The 25,495-nt window shown below is 39.3% G+C and overlaps 1 protein-coding gene across 1 annotated transcript in view; it reads left to right on the top strand.

Annotated features, from left to right (window-relative positions):
• Nucleotides 1–7,625: 7,625 nt before the first annotated feature.
• LOC147218676 (transmembrane protein 132D) overlaps nucleotides 7,626–25,495 on the top strand; it is a 31,414-nt gene continuing 13,544 nt past the window's right edge. The window contains exons 1-3 of the mRNA XM_086174256.1: nucleotides 7,626–8,098; nucleotides 13,736–14,612; nucleotides 21,334–21,471. Of these exons, the coding sequence (XP_086030382.1) occupies nucleotides 8,026–8,098; nucleotides 13,736–14,612; nucleotides 21,334–21,471 (1,088 nt within the window). The 5' untranslated portion in view covers nucleotides 7,626–8,025. The remainder of the gene's footprint in view (nucleotides 8,099–13,735; nucleotides 14,613–21,333; nucleotides 21,472–25,495) is intronic.

The raw sequence follows: 25,495 nt of genomic DNA, 5'->3' as shown, positions 1-25,495 counted from the left end.
TGCGAGCGGAGAAGCTTATCATCTCTCTCTCCATTTCATGCCCCATAGCAGACGGTCTTCAGCAATGGACCAAAGTTAGGATGGAGCCGACACTGATACACCTTGACTGTTACACAGGAGACGCGCGGAACATGTTTAATCATCATATTCCAGAGGAGTTCCAGTGCACCATATTCAGGATAATATAAGGTGGCTCCAACCTTAAAATGGGTTGTAAGCTGACATAACCTATCCAATATCTGCAACTAATGAGGCAGAAAGAGGAGCCGGCGCAGACAGACACTATCATTTCAGCTGTGCACATTTTCTTGTGTGAGATAAGCTTTGTCAGAGGTCAGATACTGTTTGACCAATTTCCAACAGTATTTCTGGCATCAGATGTCGATTTGATGGTAGCTTGGATTGTCAGCCGTGGTGAATGAGCAGCTGCAGTCCAGTGGGCTCACAGGGGAAATCTGTTTGGGCTGAACTGCAAAGCACTTTTCCTCTTGGTGAAAAGATTGCTCTCATGTTTTATTGAACGTTGCCCCCAGCACCCCTCATCCTTGACAATCTGATTGCACAAAGGTCTACCTCATGACCTTAATGTTCAACCAGTGGGGTGTTGAAATTCACTCACACTGACCTGTCCCATCAACCTCATAAGCCTCATAGGTCCTCTGGGTTGCATTTATGGACCTCTCTCAGAGTGAATTAATATCTCCGCTGTCGGCCTACATTGAACGCAACCGTCCTTGCACTTAAATAACCTGCCATCTTCATCATTTAGTCCACACTTTTGGTATCAGACACGGCTGGACATCATTTTATCATTTGTTGTAAGTTATTTATCATCACAGAGCTGCCTTGTCAACAACTTCCCAATACTGTATTTTTCCTTTTATCAAAAATATTGAGTTTGGAATGGGGCTCCTCAGTATGCCAACAGCTAAAGTAAGAGTCTATTTTCCTTGTTTGACCTCCAGTTCTGACATCCACACTGCTTTGTAGAGATTTAATCCACTGCAGCTGCCGTGTATCCAGTAATGCTTCCATAAAAAACACGTACTTTTTTTAATTCATTTTACAACATTACCTTCACAGTTTTGACAAAAGAAGGAACTAAAGAGAGGAAGCAAAGATATTCTTGGAGAAGATCCTAGGAAATCTCTCTTTGAAGGATACAGAAATAAATGATTAACGATTGAGATAAATGGGGGAATAATGATGATTTCTCTCCATACTTAATTAGGGCCTCGATGTGGCATCATTGATTCTTTTTTTTCCCTGGGAAAACTAAACTGGAAATTAATGAGAAGATTAATAAAAGATGACTTTTCCGTGTGTAACAATGTAGGAAACAAAGTACTCATTTAAAAATTGCCTTAATTGCATTTTGTTCTTCTTTCTCGTCTTTATCAATATGTTATTCCTTTCATTGATCTGAACCATATTCTGGAAGATTGTCAAAGGGCTGCCTCTCGTAATAATGGTTTGTGTTACAGAACCAACAAAGCTTCTTGATTAGAAAAAAAAAAGAAAATGGGAGGATATATGCATCATAGAATGAGAAGCAGCTTTTAAATGGCCACCATACATCTGGTTCCACCGAATCTGATTCCATTTGGTTGTGCTTTTTCTGCGAGAGAACATTGGATTTTTGCCTCAGTGGTCTCATCCTCACAGGGAGGGGAGGAAAAACAACGAACACCCACATACAAAGTTTGAAGATTTCTGAGGAAAAACATTCCTGCAAGTGTAATTTGCGAGCCCCCCCCCACCTCCGCAAATGATTCAATTTCACTCTAAATGCAAACAATCCCAGTTGCTTCATACATTTTTATTATTCCCCTACATATGTGAACATCAATTCAATCCCTAGTCGAGCGTGAGCACCAATTTTCACATGAAGTGGCTGCTGTCACAGTGTTAAACAGTGTGTGAAGTTCTTGTGTGAGCACTGTGTTGTGTAGAGGGCTGTCCTGCCCGCTGTGGTGTGCTCTCTCTTGTGGTGGTGGGATTACTCCGGGGATTAGCAGGATACTGGCAGCACACATCGATGGGACAGAGATGACGGTTTCCCATCATGTTGTCTCCTGCGACAACCCTCACTACTGCATGGTCATAAAGCAGCACAAACAGCAGATTACATGAGTACGACAGTAGGGGAAGAAGTCACACAGCACACAGCAGAGATTAGGCTAAACAAATTCTTCCGTTGCCTGGGGTTATTCATCCCAAACATAGAGAGCTGTTTCTCATGGCCCAGTTCAAGCTGGATTAGGAAGTTGCTAAGCATTTTTCTGTGCAAGAAATTGGGGAAGGAAAAAAAAAAAGCCATGCGCCAGTGAACTATTCATCTAAAGGAATTCACCAAAGTATGTGTTTGCAGTTGAAAGTATGTGTCTTCCACAAACATCTACCTTTAAGAATTCGAGCGACTGTTCTCTATGCTTGCATGGCTAACCTTTCTTAAGAAATTGTCAGCACTTCCAAAAATTGAACAACCTATTATGAGCAGTTAGGGTTGGGTCAGTCAGGGTCAAATATTCTGCTCAATCAGAATTGATGGACGTCTACATCCCATACCAACTGTATCCAAGAAAAGATTGAATAAAACAATGAGACTTAGTTTTGGATTTTCAAAAAAATATTTTGCTGTCAAGAGGCTCCTTTGGTTCTGATTAGATGTGTGGGAAACCTGTGTGGCGTTGTATCAAAGCAATGATGTCAGTTATCGAGTAAAATACCCAGGATAAATTGCGATAATTTAATGGACTCCCCTCCTGGCCATAGCCACAAATGAATATAATAGAGGAGAAAATGATTCATATTAGCATCTAGGAATGGCTTCAATGAGAGAAGATGAAGAGGACATTGAAGAAGGAGAAGAGGAATATCAACCTTCCTCATACATCGACACTCGGGTGAACAGAGAAACACAACAGAGACATAACTTTGATATTATATCTACTGGGCCCAATGCATATTTTCATTTATTTTTACGCTTCCATGGATATAAAGAGATAAAATGATGGAATGTTAAAGTCAAATTCATCCGCTATAATGTCCTACCCTTCTTTCAAATAAAGATCATGCTCCGGTGTGCGTTTGAACCATCTACTGTATACTTGCTCAAATCTCTGCTTTATACCTTTCCAGTTGAGTCTACTTGCTATTTATGTTTGGGCCACGGTCTACATTGCAGTGAGGGGAATGCTGTGCAAACATCTGAAAGAAAACCCTCAAGTTGTCTCCCACCTATGAAGGACACAGAAAACCATTTTCTCTGTAGAGATAATAGGTAGAACGCTTCCTGCATATCAAAGATTTGCCTAGCACTGTTTTATCTACTGAAGAACATAATGGAAAGCTGTGCCTTAGTATTATATATACAGAGCTCATTATTCATTGCAGGCTGCACAAGATATTTGACTTTTTGATTTATTGGATGTGAAGGTATCAAGCATAGAGGAGGTGGGTGGATCCTTAACATTAATTGCATGTAGGTGATATAGTTTTGAGACTGTACCTTGTTTGATCTGCAACTTTAGTGGGTGTTTTTGACTGTTCCAGAACCATTCTAACTCCCACCATCACTGCTGTTTGTTTTTCGTGTGTAGCCCGTCCTCAAGAGTTATCAGAGCCACTACCTGTAAAAGCGGCAATGCCTTTAGCTATTCATTTCACTGAACATCATTAAAAGTTCTACTAACACTTGACTGCCCTGATTCATGGGGAAAATGCTTAAATGTCATTTTTTCTGGGTGATTTCATGCTTAGGAATGGAAGTGCGGGGGTTAAAAATCAACACAGCTCCAGAGTTCTTTGAATTACTTCAACACCCTCAGCAGATTTTAATAATGAGCCCTATCTGTAGATGTATTGATTTAGCCACTTAGATATGATGTCAGTTGTTAAATTGAAATACTTATCAGCTCTACTTACTCCGCTGTGAGCAAAGCTTTCGGGCTAGTTAAAGTCAAATTAGCTGCATGATTCATTTATGATGTCAGACCTGATCCATGCTACATAGCAAATACCAGCACAGTGTCTTTTTAGTTGTCCTCTATAGAATTTTTCTTATTCCCTTAAGGTCCCAGATACAAGACAGGTCAGATGGATTGCGATAGTTGCCCCAGAAAGGGTTGCGGGATTGGGGGCATCCTATCATCAGTGCACCTCCAGACAGTTAGTGGGAGAACAGTGGAGTGAGGCTGTCTACCTGCTGCACCAACCTCTTGTGCTGCAGCATTCAGCTGAGGGATTTGCCAAGGGACATACTAAATAGGAAACTCGGTGTTGTGAGTGCAATTTAAAGTAATTATTCTTGGCAGACATCATTGTCAGATTCATTGATCATACTGCTCTAAAGCATCATCAATATCCATTGAGCTGATTAATCCATTTGAAAATCTAATGGAAAATATGTGTCAGTTTTATCACAACTCCATGTGACCACTGATATAATTTAGCATCCATTATAATAATGGATAAACTGTATGCTTTTTCTTCATCTAGCTTGCATGTTTTCTACCATCTTCTAAGGCAGCAGATCAGCATCGTTACCTTTTGATGACGAGATATAGAGCCACCGATATATTTTGGCCCTGAACTTGAACAAGAGGCAAACCATCAGTAAGTCTACCAACTAAAACTGGCATTGAAAAGCTTCTTTTCTTTCGATAAATGAAAGCACTCATCCTTAATTAGGCACTGAAGTACAGAGGCATCCGATACTTGGCTGCCTGTGTCGGCAGCCGAGTATCAAGTATGGACCCTCGACCTCTCACATTAAACCGGTGCCCTCAACTGAGCTAAATAAAAGCTGAAAAACTGGGAAATTATGTTGTTATTAGAATCAACTTAAGTGGTTTTCAGTACACTATGACACAAATTACACCACAAGCCCTCAGACCTATGCAGCAGGCTCAGTAAAGGCGTGCACAGGAGTATGCTGGTGATAGGTTCACACTATTACACAGGGCTCCATACATTCAACCTCAGATGCTTGGTAACAGCATAATTGTAGAATCATGTAAATTTTAGTGCACTCACTTTCTGTGTTTGCATTGAAAATCAGACTGGGTACAATAAAGTGTTGCGTGTGGCTAAATGCACCTCAGCAGAAGCTACCTCTATCTGTCAAACAGAGAGATGATGTACATTGAAAACACATTCCTTAGCTTGTGGCACACACATCTATCACCAGTTTATGGCCGCTCTCTCCACTCTAGCACATCTCAGCTGTGACATCCATCTGTGTCAGCATCCCAACTCGCATATCCGGAGGCCTTATTTTGTGATCCTTTAAATGTTCATAACATATTCTTGACAGGTTTCACCAGATGTTTTCTCTGTATTTGCAAGTTACTCTGGATGCGTCTGGCAAAGAAGATGGGCTTTACAACATGACATCAGTATAATATCATATATAGTGGCGGTTGAACATGTAGCACCCCCGACAAGTGATCTGCTAAAAGCGCCACATCAGGTCTCCAATTAAACACAAACAAAAAATCACTATAGCCTTAAATATGCTAGACTGGTGTAATGACGGCCGGTTGACAGATCACTCAATGATTCAGCTGTCAGTCGAAGTCAAAATGATCTAATTTGCATAGCAGAGAAAAATCGCGCTCCAGTTTATTTTCAGCTATTAAGGCCTGCCAAATGTCTCTAAAATATTTGCATTCCTTTGCCCTTTATACACTCCCCCCTTTTGTTTGTGGGTTCGTCTGCACGCATGTGTGAACACTGAATGTTTTATCACATTATTGCTCCAAGAGCTTCTGCGGCAGCAGTTTTAGGAGCTAAATCTCCTCAACCTTCCTTAATGCATCGTGTTGTCGGTGTTTCTCCATGTGTGAGGAATAGGTAAATAGGAGAGGATCTAAATCACCCTATAGCAGCACTACTGCATACTGGAGCAACCCCAACACATGAATGCCGTTGGTAGTGCTTATCACAATACTGCAGAGCTGGGGAGGAGCTCAGAGAAGCTCACAGCAGCAGATTGAGGCAACTTCCTAAAGTCATAGTCGGATGGCGTGAGTTTTGGTGACATTATTAGTCAGTCTGTTGGTTAATCCTCTTAATTAACAAATAAGCCCTATTACATTTACTAATACATGCCTTTAAACAATTTGTTGGAGTGAGAGGATCCAGCAAATGAGCCAAGTTGACTTATACATTTTAATGCTGTCCTGAAGGATGACGGACATGGCTTCCGTGCAAAATTGTCTCTTTTTCAGACACAAAGTACATACTTGTGTGTTGAAAACTACGTCGGTCCATGGACACACGATTTCAACCTTCCTCCACCCCAAATATTAGGTTGAAGGCAGACAAAATAAGCTGAAATTATTTGAAAACCTGATCATTTCTGATGCAACTAGGTGTAAGTAACACAATCACTTACTTGGAGATGACATATACACTGCTCGCAAACATCAGAGGGCACTAAAAACCTCCCTGATGCTCAACACGCAGATACCAGTGAAATCTAAATAAAAATGATCACTTTCTTTAAAAGTGTTGCATTTAACACATGTAATCCATCTTAGTAATGGTAATCCTGAACAAGAATGTTCAAAGAGCTAAATGTGATAAGATCACTGAACACACTTTGTCTGGGTTCAATTTAAACCGCATTGATTACTTTGAATGTTCTCCACTTGTCAAGATCTAACAGGGTTACAATACCTTGACAGTAGGAAAATTCTCCTGCTGAAATGACATGATCTACATTAAACAAGGCAGACAACTGATTTAACATCCTCCTTCCAGAATTAAGTGGATCCTGGGGAAGCAACAGCACTAATTAATTCATATGGATGTATCCATAAACCATCAGTGACACAGATGAAAACAAATAAAATGCATGTACTAGGCAACTCAGCAAATTCATAAAACATATATGCAAAAAAGAGCTTTTGCACTTCTTAAAACACATTCATGCAAGTGACATTCTCTAGATTTATTTTTTTTATCAATATCACTTATAATAATGATAACCATTTTAAATATAGGGAACATTTTTGGAGTTGCACAACCCCTGCATTAATCCACAGTTTGTGGCAGTGTAGTGATGTCATAGCTGAGATCACGGCTGTCAGTGACGTCATAACAGTAAACACATTCAGGCTGTGGTGTCAGAATGCCGACTATTTGTCCAAAACTGTGCTTGCTCACTGTGACATCATAGTCCTCGTGTGATTAAAGGTTTCTAAAACTGTGGCCGGGGATTGGCAAGATATTTCTTTTTTTTTTTTTTTTTTCAAGAACAATCGGTCTTGGAAATGTCTTTTGATACTCAGGAGTACTGAGGGAGGGAGTCACTGAAAGGTGGTTAGTGATTGAACTCCACAGACGCCATCAACCCCTAAACCACAGTGACCAGTAGAAGCACAGTGACGAAAACACAATGTTGACAATATCAATAAAACTATTACTTGATTAGTTGCACACGTTCGATTATTCCCCCTGTCACTACAGTCGGACCATCTCGGGGTTAATCCTAAGAGCTGCATGGTGGACGTGGTTTCCTGAGCGGATGAGCAGTGACAGATGATGAGTTTAGAGCTCTCAGGATTGCGCACAAGACAGTCAGTGATCTGCTAACAGCTCCGCAGAGTCCCAGCTGCGGCAGCAGACTGCGACCGACTAAATCTGGAGGACTTGTTGAGATTATTCGCTCAGAGGTCGAATATTAATCGTAACTGAACACTATCCGTCGCGCCGTTTCGCCGAGAGATCCGCATCTTCTGACCGGACACCGTCTCCGGGGCTGAGATTTTCAACAATTTTCGTTACGCACAACTTTTACGCACAGCCGTGGATCGAGCTTTGAGCAGATATCGATGCGCTGCTATTGTTTCCGTCGCCGCGGAGGACACTTTAAACACATCCCCCAACAGGTGTGAGACTATGAATTAGCCGAGCCGCGGGGATGGATGAAACGATCCGCTCCAAAATCTGCTGAAACAAGAGCAAACCGCGCAGACCGGAAACTTGCAGATCAGCGATCCGCACCGGGCGTCAAAAATGAGTCTTCGTCGGGAGAGATGGAGGACCTGTCAGATGATCATTTCTACAATCGCGGTAGTTCTAGCGCAAGGTAAGTGGCAAAAAATGTGTGCTTCCTTGGAATATTTACACGCCTTTGGGATATTACTCTCCACTTCACGGAGCGACAAAGTACAATGGGTTAACTTGATGTCTCATGCAGTATCTCACATCGATTTCAATTACAGTTGCAGTCCTCTCTATTGCATAAAAACATGTCCGTTTGCGTGCCCACTTTAATCGGATGTGGCCGTATCTCGGGGCTGTCATGTGAGCAGAAAAAAAATACGGGCTACTCTATAAGTTTTAATTATAGATAAATGTCCTCATTTCTGTCACAAACTTACATCTGGCTCCACAGTGATACAGCATTCCAGCGCGCCGAGCATATGTTTCTTCCACGCAGCGAGTGGATGTCACTGTAGTGACATATAAGTGGGATATTAAACATTCAGGATGAAATCAGAGTAGGCTGAGAGAGTTGATGGGTTTGTATTACAACTTGCCTAATCCAGTGTTTCTCTCGCTCTCTGGGAGCTATTACTATAAACCAGGGCGCTCCATTTTCATGCGCGGTGAAGCAAATACGAACCTGGCATTATGCATTCACAACTTTGATAAGGAGAGTGATAGAGAAATGGAGAAAGAAAAACACATCATGGTTGTATTCAGCATAACTACCTCCTAAATGGCTTTCCCGGGGAATGCATTGTGGCTTGATTCATCAAGTTAAAAAGATTACTTTAAAGAAATAGCGTATAATTCGAGGTGTTTTTCCCCTTCTTCTTTAAAGCAGCTTTAAAAATCACACTGGACACAGCAATCCCTACCAATCACTGTACAAGACTAAGCCTCTCTCTTTCTTTCTCTCTCTTTCTCACCCTCCCTCTCTCTTTATCCTCTCCATCCTCGCACTTCTCGGCCCCTCAGAGTATTACAGGCTGTATGATCAGTACTACATCATCTTTTTTATATTGGTAAAAAGCGCTTCCTAAAGTGTACGATGGAGATATAATGGTGTCAAATGACTATGTGAGGAGACAATATGAGTACCTTTTACTGATGTTACAATGGTTTACCTTTTATTCTGAAAGTGCTCAAGTCAAGGCCCTTTTTTCCCGCTTCGCAGTGCATGATAGGCTATTATGAACGACACTATGCGGCATCAGAACAAATAAGTTCAATATTTGGTGATATCAGATTTTTACTCTTTTTACAATGCTTACTCTCATTCCTCACTCAATTGCAACAACAACCTTAAGTTAAGCAGCAGCAGCAGACACACTGCTTAGTTCAAATTTTTACCATCCAGACATTTAGAATTTCCTACATTTTGTTTTTTTGATGTGTTGAGACAAACTGCCTGTCACTCTTTAGTTGTCAGCTGCTGTTTACCTTCCAGAATGGTTGCTAAATTTGCAAGCGTCCCACCAAGGACCCAAATCTTTGCATTGAAGTAACTACTCATCAGCAAGCTGACAGATCCTAATGGATCTCTTTACTCTTATCATTCCACAGCAAGATGCACAGCAAAAACAACAGGCGGTTGTTTGCAGATGCATAAAAATCTCACCAAAGCAAAGCAAACCGAGCAACCAACCGGATAGGGGAGGCTGTGGCTCAGTTGGTAGAGCAGGCGCCCCTCCGATGGGAAGATTGCCGGTTTGTTTCCTTACTTCTCATGTCTGTATGGTGACGTATCCACGGGCAAGATACTGAACCCCGAGTTGAAACTGACGGTTCGGTTTGCGCCTTGCAAGGCAGCTCTGCTGCCATCGATGTGAGTCTTGTGTGAAAGAGTGAATGCTATCTAGTGTAAAATGCAATGAAACTTTAGGCCATTTACCATAAGCAACAAACTGACCGAGAGAAGCAAAACCAAAACAAGAAAACTCTTACATGCCAAGCTGCAGATATGTGATCCTGTCTATCTCGGTCATTGTCAAATATTATACTCAATCGGCATTCAAACAAAGCGCAAAAACAAAAATGCTATGAAAAGAAGAGGTATTTTGCCTCTTGAGGCACCCGATTAAAATGAAGAGATTTGTTTTTGTCTCTTGTGATTCTCCGAGGAGTCATTTGAATTCTGCAAGCTGGTTTGCACATATGGTGAAAGCCATTAATGAACATTTTAATTTAAAATGCTTTTTTTTTTCATCTGACTATATATTTTTTTATTTTTAACTGCGCATTTCAAGATTGATTGAAATAAAAAAAATAGAGGGGCAAATGAATTTAAGTAATTGGAGTAGAATTAAATTTATATAAAGAGTTTGTGAAAATTAAATTAAAATTAAAACATTTTGGGAAATGAGAAAATTTATTTTGATATTTGTGTAAGATGTCAAGTTTTGTAGTCCCTAAGAACCAATACTGTTCAAACATAATGATGTTATTTCAAGTAATGACATTAAAACTCCCATGGGCTTCACTACCTTCATTCATTATGTTGAAGGTAAAAACCTATCATCATCTTCTTATTCTTCTTTCGGCTCTTCTCTTCAGGGGTCGCCACAGCAAATCAACCTTCTCCATCTAACCCTATTCTCTGTATTCTCCTCTCTCACACCAATTACCTTTATATCGTCTCTCATTCCGTCCATAAATCTCCTCTTTGGTCTTCCTCGAGACCTCCTGCCTGGCAGCTCCAATTCCAGCATCCGTCTACCAATATATTCACTGTGGGTAAAAACCTATCATAATTTAGAGAAATATTATCATCATAAGTTACACTTTGAAAAGCCATACAGCTCTTATCTGAAAGGATGTCTACTGTCTCTAAATTTTAGATTTAATCTCATGTTCAGTTTAAAAATATCCTGCTTTGAAACAATAAGGGCTAACCATCAATTTAGTGGACCAAATGTATTTTTGAAGTTTGGCAACAAGGAGTTGTTAAAATCCCTTGTACTTGTACTTTGCACACCCACACCTCCACCCATACATGCACGCAGGCACACATGCAAACATTCATACACACACGCATGCACACACACACACACACACACACACACACACAGATGCACACAAAGAAATGGAATACAAACCATGCAAGTCATCAAACTTGTTCATGTGCAGGAGAGGTGGCTTTTAGAGGTAGTAGTAACATCTGCTTGGCAACACTGATGCTTTCTGACTCAGCCAAGGAAGAGACGAATCTATGGTTTTTCAACATGAGTAATTTAAGAGCCTGGAACAGCTGGTGCAACGGATTTGCTCTCGTGTTTATCAGCTGAATAAACACGAGAGCTGTACATTATATGGGAAATGTTTCACTTGTTAAGAATCTACAATGACATGAAAGAATCTTGGAACATGTTCAGCTGATTTTCACAAATACATATTGTTGGTGTCAACAATATAACGATCAATTGAAAACTGTTTTTTTCTGTTTTGTATTTCTTAGAATATAATCATCTGATCAGTTTGTGTTGGATTCCTGTCCAGCGGGCTTCTGGTGGGAACAGTAGTAAGGCAACAATAATAGGTTAATGGATTCTGAAATCAATGTCTGGAAGTAAGATTTATGACTGAAATTGTTAACCTGTTTTTAATTTCTGCTGTTAGGTAAAAAAAAATCACACAGCTTCCAAATGGACCTGTTGTTTTATTGCCTTTTGATATTGATATCTTGTTGTTTTTCTAATTCAACTTGGATTTTGCTGCCCCCTGTCCATAATATTTCAGACATTAAATCAACCTCTTTCTGACATTTTATTATAAACCCTTGAGTGTGGTTGTTATAGACTCGTCAGCAGTGCCAGGACTTGATAATAGCTTTAGCATGAAAGTGTGTAAATAAAAACTCAACCATCAAAATCCCAATTAAGAGCATTCTTCAGAGAAATCTGCTCACATTTACTGGCCAAAAATGGCATAAGGATCACATTAATCTGTTTTTTCTCAATAAGCATGACTGTTATCATTTGGCTTCTAACTATGTTTCACATCTTATATTATGGTCTTTGAGCTGATTGTAACAATTTTATATTGCTTTTCTTTGGATCTCATGAAGTCCAATGCATGTGAGTTAATGACAAGGGTACCGGACCCTTGATGGACCATCAAACCAATGCTGCTACATTGGCAGTACATTCCTTCTTCTGGAGACAATGTCAGAGTTTATATTCCTCCAGTCTGAGGTAATGCCAGCCCTGGTCTTAAAGTCCACATCTGCCACTGGGCCATTTAGTAGACTAAGCCAGGACAATCGAGCTCTCAGCACCATTCTCTGCCTCATGCAGCTTGTTGTCTGCACAGGACACAGCTGACTCATGTCTACAGCTGAAAGGTTTCGGGGGGCTTTGCCCTTATCTGTAGGCCACTTGGCTGACATGATTGTGACATACAATTAAGTTACTGCGGCGAGCCATCAGCCACCATGGCTGGCTGCATGCTGTCATGATGTAAAGAGACGAAAAAACAGACAAGACCTAGATAGGTTGACCCGTCAAATGCCAAATTCACCGGCATGATGACTGAGTTTAACATCCAACACCTCTGAGCCTTCATCGTTCAATAGATTAAATTTGATCTAATTCTATCAGACATAATGATTTTGATCGCTTGCCACGTAACAGTTTTAGTGAAGATATTCATGTAAATGATGGGATGAGACGCTGTTGTGGTCTGGGTTTACGTCTACAGCCGCCTCTGCACTTCCATGCTTAGGACAGCGGCATCCATTTTGTTTTAATCTCCAAAGTAAACACTGGTGTTTTTGTCCTTAATTCTCTAAGTACGGCAATTAACCGTCAGATAAATGCCACGCACTTGGGTCAGCTGCAATAACCTTTATAATGCCATCAAATTGGATATTCAATGAGGTCACATGGTGACTGGATGGCCTCCTGTTTTTGAATATTTACACCGAGCAAACACTCTTTTTAAAGAAGATCATAGATTATTTATGATGTTGGTTCATTCGGCTCAGTAGTGTGTTTTTTTATCTAAAAAATGTTATTATATCTTATGTGTCATAAGCTTTAACGGTAATCCTTGTAATCGCTGCAAATAACTGATACTTACATTTTTAGTGAACTACTTACGGTTATTAGGTCACATGTACACTTGTCTGTATTTGGCCCTGTACTTAACAAAATGCACATTCCTGTTCTCCTTTTTGTTTCAATGAAAAAAAAAAAAACAGAAAGCAAAACTGCAAACAAAGACAAGAAATGGCAAGAAAAATCCTACTTTTGGATGGTTGATTTGAGGAAATTTTCAGATGTATCAACCTTTGCTGTGCAAATGGAGCCAACAGGCTATTTATACCTGAGATGAACAACTGCATTTAAATAGAAACTAAGAAAATTCACGTATTTAAAAATGTTGATTCAATAAGAAATTACGTAAAAATTTGTGACGCTGCTATTTCTTTGTAATTAAGTTCTTGGAAAATATTTATTAAGCCAACATAGCTTAACTGCTGTTCCTCATGAGTCTGTTGCCTCAAAAAAAAGGTTCTCTTATGTAATTCACATTATTTGCTTGTTTGCACATTTGTTTAGGTTTTACCCAAAGGCCTCTTTAATACTTGGAGGCCCAGTTCAGTTGATCAGGTGTCCGTGACTGGCTTCTCTGTGTTGCTGAAAAAGTGCTGGTCTTCACGCATTATTTTATTCTCAAATGTCGAGGAGAACCGAATTCATTTTTAACAAAAAACGTGTACTTCTTTACCTTTCAGATCTAAGCTCGAAAGACATAAGTGACACCAGGACCCCAGTGCCTTTTCCTGTCTTCCTGCCAGTAAACTATGAGGTGAGGGATGCTGATTACCTCTTCCTAAAAGAAGCTGGGCAGGATTTCATGAGGAACTGCAGCATGCAGAGTCACACGCAGCCCTTTGTTATCTTAAAATCAAGCCGCCAGCCTGCTGTCAAGGCGAGTTATGGCACCATGTCCACCGAGCAGCTTGTGCCTCTAGATCTGGTCCAGTCCGTGAAGCTCTTCAACGCTCCAGAGGTCTTCACCTTCAACTGGAAAATCCAGGCCTTTGTTCTGACGCCTCTGGTTTTCTCCTCCAAGCCCAAAGTGCGGGTGCTCTTCTACATTGCGGGGAGAGACTGGAGCAGGGAGGAGGGAGCTTTGGATGAACTACCGTGTGTGACAGTGTATGCTTTCTGGCAAACACAGGAGGTGAGGGGCTCCTGTGCCCTCGGAGGTGACAGGGGAACCTGCATGGCAGAGCTGGCCCCTGTTCGGGGTTGGTTTGCTCCGGGGTTTGACAGCACCAGCAGGGAGAGGCAGAATCCGTCTGCTGGGAACCCTGTGGAGCTGTACTACCAGGCTCAGCCTAAATTCAATGGGAAATGTAATTCTATGGACGGGAGTCGCTGGGGAAGCTCGCAGCAGCAGGCAGAGTTTGCTTCTGTCACCCCCATGCAAAGGATTGGCAGTGTGAGGCTCCTGCAGGTGCCCAAGGGAATGGCTACCCTTTCTCGACTGAAGCTCGGAAATTCCATTATCATAAGGACATCTTCAAAACCACTGAAGAAAACAGACATCGCCACTTTCTACATCCTCATGGCCAGCTCTGGTCAGCTGACTAACTTCACTCTCAGGTAAGATGGTTTCTCTTGCTTTGCAGTCATTATCCCGGGTATACAGGTCTATCAGTATGGATCAATATATCAGTTATAACCAATAACCACTTGCATTCGGTCTCCATTCTTGTTGAAGCCCTGTTGATATTAGTGTTGTAATTCCTTGTCTTTGCATGATCACACTAAAAGCACTCCTTTTTTAAATTAAAAGTTACATAATAACATATATTATCTTTTAGAGTGATATAAATGTACTGTTAAATCAACATTTATTGCTTCAGATCAATTTCAGGTTTCTTAAGTTAATTAAAATCAGAGAGAGGCTCTTTCATGGTTACAAATGTTGTTTTCATGATCCAAATAACTGATGCAATATAATTTTGTAATGAAATTTAACAATGAAACACCCTAATCATTATCATACGTATGCACACAGTCTTTCCTGACCTTCGGGCTGGCTTGTACCCTCAGATAAAGTGTGAAATAAGAAGAATATAGTCAACCATAAAAGTGCAAGTTAGATACACTGTCAAGTTGGAAAGAGTTACATTTACACAGGTAGTCCATAATTTCACTTTCATTTTTGAGACTTTGGATTGTTGTTGGTGAAAGGATTTTAAAGGTGGGTCTTACTGTGGGAAACTACAATCAAGGATTTGTCTCATTTGTTGCTGGTCTGTGGATCAACCACCAAATAGCTATTCAAAAAATTAGCGAATAAATAACCAACTAATGGAAACAATATTTTTTTTTTCTTGATAAGATATATAACCCATTTATCAAGATATATGGATGTCTAATGTATCACCATAACATTAATTAAGGTAGTTAATAACTAACCAGTGTAACATTTTACACTTCATTAAATTGCATGAAAGTCGTGAAAAATGTATATCAAAACAGTCTGTTTTTGCAGAGGAAAAGCTTTATTATTCACCACAAACTTTTTTTAAAGGACAAATGGCAGCAATCTAAGCTAGTCTACGCGACCTCTTTTTGAAAACCTATGTCATATTAAATCACTTGTATTTATAGAACCCAGACTGAAAACTCAAACATTGAAAGCCTCTGCTCTTTAGAGCGCAGTTTTACCGAGGATACTTTAAATGGTCAATATAGAACTTGGACAGGGAACTGATGAGTGACAGTATATGGTCTTTCCTTTAGTTCCTATAGAACTCTTACATCATTAAAAATAAGGGAATAATGGACAAAATTAAAGTACAGATTATTACATTTTCTTTGAAAATGTCATGCAGGCTCACTGTCTGTCTGGGAACCATGGTAGATTATTCATGTTAAATTAGAAAACTACATGACTGAGTGAGCACAGCCTGATAACATTAAGGCAGTTTTTCTAGAGCTGTAGTCATCAAGGTTGACATTGATCAAATAAAATCACATGCAGCCTGTGGCACATTCACACTCTGCTTTAAAGGATTTGCTCTTCCTCTATGTAGGAAGAATGTCGTAACATTGAATGTATTATGATCGTGAAAATTTACAGATTTAGCTTAATGCAATGCTTGGTATTCCTGCTTGTATCTGAGTTTTCAGAGCCGTTGTAAATCAGTATCTCTTTAGCAAAGGTGGTGAGCTATGATCATTTTATCCTAATCTTCAAAAATATTCCCTGACATGAATTCTTCGATCATCTTTGAGGCAAACTTACTACTAGGCTCAGTGTTTGACCTCTAACCTTTCTGAATGAAGAAGAACATAAAAGTGAAAAGAGCCAGATCTCATAACCACAGTTTGTTACTCAAGGGCCTCTTTCTCAAGTTGAGATGATGCAACACAGAAGAATCATATGTCAAAACTGTTTTGATCTAAACATCCTCGTCTTCTCTGTTTTTATCAAAGGGAATGTTGTCTCAAAAAAGTTATACTGTGAGTCAAAGACTTCTGTCAGCTTGATTAGATACTGATTGATTCCTTAATCTTCCACAAAGTAGTTACTCCAAGAGATTTACATGCTTAGATCATTCAGTCATGCAATGTGTGGTCTGGTTTCAAATCATATGATTAAGGATATGAATGCCTGTGTTTCTTTTGGTGTAACGGTTATGCCTTTTAGCCTGAAAGAACAGGCTTGACAAGGCCCTTGAAGGCAGCAACCCAAAAATATGTTGGACCCAGGATAGTGGATGGGCTTCTTAAAGACAGACCGAGAAATGCGGTCGTACACAATCAATACCACCTGAAAAATAAATAATCTCTGGGTTACCTCTGCCCTGACATGCTCATACATGCTTCAGTGGAAGTGAGGAGACAAGAGGGGAGTCATGGATTATTTATTCCTCTTTCACTCACTCCTGCATTCATTCACTTAGACAGTTGCTTATTCAGATCAATTGCAAATGCTGGAATAGGTAAACATTGATTGCAGGAAAAGTTTCAGAAAGGAGGTTATCTACATGGTTCTAATGTTTTGATATTCTTCTTTGAAGCAGCAAAACTTCACAGGTTTGAATATAGCTCTGTAGCTGTGTAGCATTATAGCGCATTTGTGATAGAACCATGTATTTCAGATACTTTTGATGCTGAGCAAGGTGATTAAACCAATAAAAAAGAAATCCCAATTTTTTTTTTTTATAATGTTATTTTGAATTTGTGTCGCTCTTCTCTCCTCTCATCTACTCTCCTCTCCTTTCCTTTTCTCAACAACATGATTGGCAATCATTCCAGTCATTACATCAGTAGGATCAGTCATTTGTGCCCTGAGAAAACATGCTATCTTTTCAGTAGCCAACTGTTATATCTGAGATTTTTCACCATTTAAAATCTGTCACTTATGATGTTCATACTCTCCTGGATGACAGCAATATGTCCTTCTAGCTTCTCAGCTTATTAAAAAAAAACCCTGTGTTTTTGTTTCTCAACAGCTGTCTTTCTGGTTTAACACTGTCTGAATGGACTATTTAACTGCTTAATTCCTTAAATTCCTTTCCTCTACAACATCATTAGGAGACACTGTAGTAATTTCATTAGTATGATGAATCAGTCGTGCCTCTAAAACATGGCGGATGAGCAAACTCTTAGAATCGACATTTTTCATCCTTTAAAATTTGACATAAATTTCATTATGTTCACACTCCCCTGCATAAAAGGGTTGCGGTCCTTTAGCTTCGCAGGTTTTCTAAAAAAAAGCATGTGCATTTGTTTCTCAACAGCTGTCTGTGTGGTTTATCACTGTCTGAATGTGCCATTAAACTTTGCTTGATGAACCTGTAATTCATGTCAATGGCTGAAGCAAGGAGTAGTACAGATGTGAGGTCGATTAAGAAAGAGCCACACCTGTCCGTTCCGACAGAACGAAATTGCCTTTCTCATTGAGAATCTGATCAAGGTTGAAGTTCAAACTGACAACACTCACTACAAGGTTTATGCTCTCATCTGATTGTCATAAAACCTTGAACTCTCTTTGTTCCCTTTAAAGCTGCAATATCTTGTCATGTTCTATAGATGTTATTTAAATGCAAACTGAATCAACTCGACAATGTGTCAATGAGCTTCAAACAGGGTGCTTGATCATTCATCTTTGGGACATATTTGACTTTTACATCACTTTCAGTGCCGCCTTGCCTGCCATCTGGCAGGACTGTTGACGTGAATGTCTCCCCAACTCCCTTAACCGCTCCATAAGTACGATAAGCACGATGCTGATGGTTGGCCATCAGACTGGCTAAACGGTGGTCATTTGCCTGCATAATTAATGATTGCATCTGTTTCTGATTGCACTGGGGTTCACAGGTGGCACGGTGGCACTGTGGCCCTGCAGCAATGCATTTGCAAAGCCAACTATGGGAGCTGAAATTATATCAGGGAAGTAATTTCAAACCCAGCGTAACATCTTGATATCGGCTTTAGTGATGAAGTGCTATTGGACCTCGCTGTTCTTCTCTCTCTCTCTCTCTCTCTATCCTTAGGTCTCTGATTTTTGTTTTTTAATTGTTGCTTTTTTTTTCTTTGTCAGGTGTTAGACTGAGGAAAGTAGCCTGGGGTCTGTCTTGAATGTCTCTTGCAACATGTTGTACACATTTCTGTGCCGGTTGCTGGCTGTGTTTTATATCATTTCTATATGTGAGTGAATGAAAAGTATGTAAAGGGCGAAACAATAGTGTCAGATCTGCCTTGCCTGGTCAGAAGTGAGATGGATGGCAGGTGCAACACCTGAGAGCTGTTTTTCTCACACACTGTCAGCTTCAGTCTCCACAACCATCCATCTTCTCTGCCCCGGTGACTCCCCCTGACTGCCGCCTCCTCGGGCCTGCTAACCAAAGCTATGGTCACTGGCTCTTACTCCAAACCTCTCATAAGAAAAACTCTTTGAGTCCCTAAGGATTTTTTTTTCCACATACGGGGAGAGTAAAGTGGGGGGAAAAGGCAGATAAGTCGTCTTGTTACTGTCACTTTTTATTAGTTAAACCTTGCCCCTTTCAGCTCAATACACAAGGGTCTTTCATCACAGCAAGGCACATTATTCAGAAGCCATTACTAGATTAACAACCAACCTGGCTTTTCTCATTAATACTACGAGCGTGCCATCCTCTTTATCTCATTCATTATGCTAGATTAACGTTTTTTCCCATTGAAAGAAAATTATCACTTTGTATTTATACAGGCAGCATCTGTGCTGCAAATAATCAATGCATGAAAGGAAAGTAGACTGAGCCGGGAAACAATTTCGAAAAAAGACATTCTGCATTTGTGTGTAATTTGTTGTAAGTCACCAGTGTTTTATACTCAAAGAATGTTGACTATATGCCCAATTTATTTTTATGGAACAGAATTTTTATGTTTGCAAAGCAGAGGAAAGTGAATAGAACTGCCATCAGGCTTGATATCGCCTGTCCACCCGAAATGTTTAACAATCTTACAGTTTTTCATTTAGTCTTTGCTGTTAGCTTTACTGCGTCCTGGGAACCATCTTACTGATAACAATGGACTTGCTACATTTTTCATTTCTATACTGTCATTGTCTGTTATTTACTCTTATAACCAAAAATTTTTTAAAAATATTTGCTATATCAGGCTCAAGACAGCATTTAGTGCAGTTGTAACGCAAATTATAGGAGCATATACTTTGTAAGTGACTTTTATTCAAGCTACTGTAACTTAAACTTAAATAGTCAAACTTTAGGACAGCGCTAGACCCTCTAATAAAAAGTAAAAAAAAGAAATATTCACAAATACACTCACACACACACAAAAGTATACAACAAAAGTTTAATAAAAGGAGGACAACCTCTGCTAACACTAGGTAGTTTGTCCCAAAATGAAGGAATTACAAACAAAAGAGGCCAGGACTTAGATTGCCTTGTGCATAGGATGGTCATCAGTGGAACACAGTTGCTGAGAAAGACTATAAACCTGTGTGAGTTCAGGTAGAGGCTGCAGACCCAGAGGCCATGTTGTAGGCAAACATTAGTAGCTTTGAATTTAATTTGAGTTGCCAGAGTATTCAGGCAACTTTACTGCAACTGTCCAGTTTCCACAACTGTCCTCAACCCAAATCCTTGGGCATTATTGCCCGTGTTTAGAACTTCTGACTCTAGAGCTAAAATTTGCAGCACATAATTCTTTTTAAGCAAATTAAGCCATCCTCTTCACGGTTATTATGGCAGAAAAATAATACCACTGTTAGAGGAAACAAACAGCTCATCCCTTATATACTAATAGTCACATCTAGCTTGAGCTGTCTGACCCAAATCTGTTGTTTCTGAGAAGGAAAACGTGGGATTTGTTAGACCGTGCAAACAGATAGCGGTAGCATGCATGCCATGATAGTTGCCACCTGAGACCTTCTTTAGATATTGCATGTTGGAAAAGCTCAAAGTGCAGATGTTGTCACACACAAACATACAAGTATACAAAGAAACGCATTATAACATTTTTCAGGAGTGTCCTCATAGATTTCAATCAGGGGAAAATGTATATTCTATACTATTTTGTTTTATCACTTTGGGTAAAACCCAACAACTCCTTTCACCTTGTTAACTTTTCAAATAACTATTAATTCAAAGAGGAGCTTGCTGTTGATTGCTGTTGTTCATATCATGGATTACATCTCCCCAGAGACTCTTAATATAATCAACATGGGGCCATTATCTCTAAGATTCAGAGATAAAACCACAATGCTGTGCATGTAAATAAAAACCAAAAGATGTCACGCTGAAACCTTTCTGGGAACTTATCTGAGATTTTATTGAGTATTATCAGAACTCTCAGTAAATACAGTCTGATAAGAATCCAATCCTTTGGGGTATTGTTAATCATGGATTGTTGGTTCCAGCAATATAGGTTTTATATTTTTACACGCCTGCTTCCCCCTCTTTTTCAAAAGAATATTTCCTGAGCTCTAAGTTGTTCGTGCTGTGGAAGCCCACTGGGAAGAACCACATGTTCTGCATCACGCTGCACTTCATTTACAAATTAATGGCACAGAAAGCTAATGGCTCATTAGTGTAGTATAATTAATGAGTGCACAGATAGTTGAACATGAAGACTAACATTTTTTTGTGCAGTTTGAAAAAATGGGGCAAGCTACTATAAACTTCTGAAGGACCAAAGCAGTTTCATCAGAATTCCTGAATTCATGATTATAATATAATTAACAAATGTAAATTTGGTTAATTTGTGACACACAAAATAATCAGCTAATAAACATCTTTGAATATTTTTTCCACTTGACTTTATTTACTACATTCTTGACCTTTTCATCTTTGACTTTTTACAGAGTGACAATAAAGAAAGGTGTGACCTTTCGAACCGCAACACCCAGTAACTCTTTACTGTGGGACATCACTCTGGATATGGGTGCAGATGGATCCATCGGTGTAACTTGTCAGAGGAAGGCTCCCGTACCCGGAAAAAGGCAAGTCAGTCGTGTTTCTATAATATCAAAAGTGTGTGCTGGTCAAATTTTGCGCAATGTATCTCACCGTTATCAGTCCAGATCACCACTGTTTGAATAGAAAAACAGCATTGAATGGTAAAAGAACTTTGTCATACATTGTGTCAGAGCCCCTAGCTGTTAAAACTTCAACTGTAATGCTTTTCTTGCAAATCATTTATGTGTTATATGTGTTATGTGTTATGTGACAAAAATATTTTAAAAAAGCCGCACCTTGAGGGACTGGCAATGGCCTCCCACGCAGACACGCTGTGCTGTTTTATTTATATTCCTTAAGCAGACTGCTGCAGGGGTTCCTGTAAAACTTCCCCATGTAAAGATATATATCCCCTTTTCATTTGATTGCTTACTTCTCTTCTGGTCTTTAACATGTTAACATGGTCATGCATTTGTAAGCTAACAATGCACTTCTGATAAAAGCATCAATGTCAGCTTTGCAAAACATGACACCAAAATGCACAAAATAACATTATTACTGATGACGACAGTAAAACTACAACTAAGACATGTGCATGTGCAAACTCAGTGTCTAAGATGTACTTAACTTACCCCATAAAGTCATTTAATGGGGCTCTACCCTTCCTGTAAAAGCAGCTTATCCCAGGCGTCCTTGCAAGTTCACTTGAGTGCAGCTTTATTTCACTGAACTGCGATGAGTTAGGCTCATTTAAGTGTTTATACAACCATACAGACACACACACACACACACACACACACACACACACACACACACACACACACACTCACATACATTCCATTATGCAAACTATACCCTTCCAAGATTTTCGCTTTGTTTCAAATTTCATGCTGCCAACCTGAAGTTGATACAGGCAATATTTATAAGAATATATGGGATCTTTTTTATGTACTTATTTTCGTTTTATATTTTGAGTTAAAGCTGCAACAATTGATTCACTAAGACTGAACTCAAACGTCTCACTCAATTCTGCATCTACATTATCTCTGCCAGTTTGAACCATTAAATCATCTGCTTGGAAGATGAAAAAAAATCATTCAATGTTAAAAGTGCCATCATTTTCAATGATTTATGTTCATCCATCCATCCACTGTCTACCGCTTATCCTACTCGGGGTTGCGGGGGATGCTGGAGCCTATCCCTGCTGCCATCGGGGAAGAGGCAAGGTCCACCCTGGACTGGACTGAGATTCATATATAGACAGACAACCATTCACCTTCTTGTTTGCACATCTGGACTATTTCCTTGAACATTATCTCAACAAAAGATTTATTGGGGCATTTACCAGGTATTATACATTTGCTGTTGATTGACTTGATGACAATTTTAGATACTTTAAGTTGATTAATAGTAATTGTACCTCTTCTTTTTCTCCTTTCGGCTTTTCCCTTCAGGGTTCGCCACATAGAATCAACCTTCTCTATCTGACCTTATTCTCTGTATCCTCCTCTCTCTCACCAACTACCTTCATATCCTATTAATAGTAATATGTACTGTTCTTAATATATTTAATTTCCAAATATATAACACATTAAAAACACCGTAATAGATAGCTATTTAATAGATATCTAATAGATATCTAATTAATGGATATTTAATTTAACTAAAAGTAACTACAGCGCTAAGATACAGATGTAGATGGGTTAAAAGCACAGTATTTCTCAGTGAAATGTGATCAATTGGAGGTATAAATTAGTGTTCCATAGTCAAATATTGACGTAACATACAAGAACCTCGATATTTTGCTTGGTCCAGCTGCTTGAGTAAATGACTCCCTTCACTTTTGTAAATATAAGCATTTTGAACATGTTTAAAAAGGGTTGTGACGGTTCCTCAGGTTTGTCAAACACTTATAGAGGTCATAAACAATAGACAGCTTTCTTTAACCCAAGGCTAAACACTGACCTTATCAGTGTTTGCCATTGTTGATTTGACCTCATTAAGTTGTTTTCCCCATTTGATGAGGATTATGGCATTGTTTATCAAAACTTTATGGGTTAACATATTTTCCTCACTCTGTCATTTCAGCTAATCCCTTCTAAAGTGTCATAAAACTAGCACAACCCCTTCAGAGACTGACTACGATCACACCACTGTGGGGATTTCCTTTGACGCTTTGTCTTCCTAAATTTAGTGAAGATAAAAACTATTTGCTATATTTGAACGTGTTAGTGTTTTTTTGTCCTGTATCACATCTGTATAACAGCAGTTGTGCTTACAGACAGGCTGTTGGTAAGGCTTTAACACCCCCAGTCTAGTTTGACAGGACTAAACAAGGGTGTAAACAGCATCCCATCTTATGGGTATCTGTGCTAATGCATACTTAAGGGGATATAGACGTGATTATATCAATACAATATCTTGTTTTGATCAGAATGACTTTATCTTTTAATCTCAAGTTGTGGAGCCATATGTTAAGATTATTCAATTATATAAAGTCTGCAAACATAATATATCACGGAGGAAGAGACAGGGATGCAGAGCTGGACTTTTGTACTCTTTGTTGTTGGGTTTGGAACTTAATGGGGGATTAACAAAATATGATTTGCAGTTTCTCCCATTGTTGTTGCTTTAATGCAAAGAGGCGGCTGGTATGCAGTCCTTTTGAGGTCATTTGCATGCTATAAGCAGGACTTAGTGTGTGTCTGTGTAGTTGTGATACCATATTATAAAGTAACATGCGCGCACACAGTGGCCCTGATAATGTCTGTGTGGGCATGTTTATGTGTACAGTATTTTTGTCTAACAATTTATCTTTTCTATGGTTCAATACAGTGCCAAGAAATAAAACACTTGATAATAACACAGGCCACCAGAGAAAATTGAATCCATAGCTAGGACGCTCTTTATAGCTGGCATCACCAAAGGGCCATTATAAGTTACAAAGGCTTGCACTTAGTTGTGCATGCAGGGTGCTGCTGTCCTCAGACCACCTTTTATTCTGTGCACATTTCCCAGTGCAAGCAACTCAAGGCTATTGCCGGTACATTGGAATTCAGCTCTGCTCTCTTTTGGTTTAGTTTGAAAAACTGTCTAGAGATGCAAAGGCCTCTTGAGTTAAAAAAAAAAGGTCTCCTTGGATTTGTATTTTTCAACAGAGTCTCTACATGCTATTTCCACAGGGTCAAAATCACCACACTGTACATTTTTAGAATGTGATCTTCAAAAATCCAGTCCCAACAACCTAAATTTCACAAATGTGAGAATAGTTTAGATTTAAAGTCTGATACATTGAAATAATTTACCATTCCTAAGCGACCATCGATTTTGCCATTTTAAATGATAACTGCCAGGTTTTATCAGCTAGAACCAGCTGGCTACGCTGATGTCCATACTGGATATCTCACACAAAATCAAAGTTTGATGGAGCTGCTGTGTTTATGTACTGTTACTAGACTGTGCAAGAATATTTGACAGTTCATTGCAACTTATATATAAGAATCCTCCTTTTTATCACAAGAAAGGTGTTGTTGCTCCAGTCTGGTGCCGTGAAAATATCCACCAATTAATCTCACTATAGATTATAATGAGAGTAATATAGTGAAATAAAATAATTGTCTAAAGTTTAATTTTTATTTTGTTTCTACTCATCCTCTTCTTTGTTCTTTTCCTTTTGGGAGCTCCCTTTAGGGGTCACCTCAGTGAATCAGCCTCCTACATCTAACCCTATTCTCTGTATCGCTTCTCTCGCACCGACTAACTCAATGTCCTCTGCTCTTTCTAGTTTACCGTTTTTATGTGGACTTGTAATGCAGTTTTGCATCAACTGGTTGAGATCCCATTTTTTATTGCACATATCAATCATTTTGCTTCAGACATGATAAAGTGTTTGACAGTTAGAACTTCAGCCAGGATGTACAATCACAAGTCGCGTAATATTTTTTGAAATATGCAAAGTCCGAAATTTGAATCACTCACTGGTAGTAAACAAGAAAAAAATAACGATTCTGATTAATGATTATGCTGCTTCGTTTGAACATGCGTATCACATGCATAATGGCAATATTA

Source organism: Fistularia commersonii, chromosome 26 (assembly GCF_037954325.1).
Source record: "Fistularia commersonii isolate RoL2024-O1a breed Wild chromosome 26, RoL_Fcom_v1.0, whole genome shotgun sequence".
In the NCBI taxonomy this organism is placed as follows: domain Eukaryota; kingdom Metazoa; phylum Chordata; class Actinopteri; order Syngnathiformes; family Fistulariidae; genus Fistularia; species Fistularia commersonii.
The sequence above is the reverse complement of the archived record's forward strand: the minus strand, read 5'-3'. Positions and strand labels throughout refer to the sequence as shown.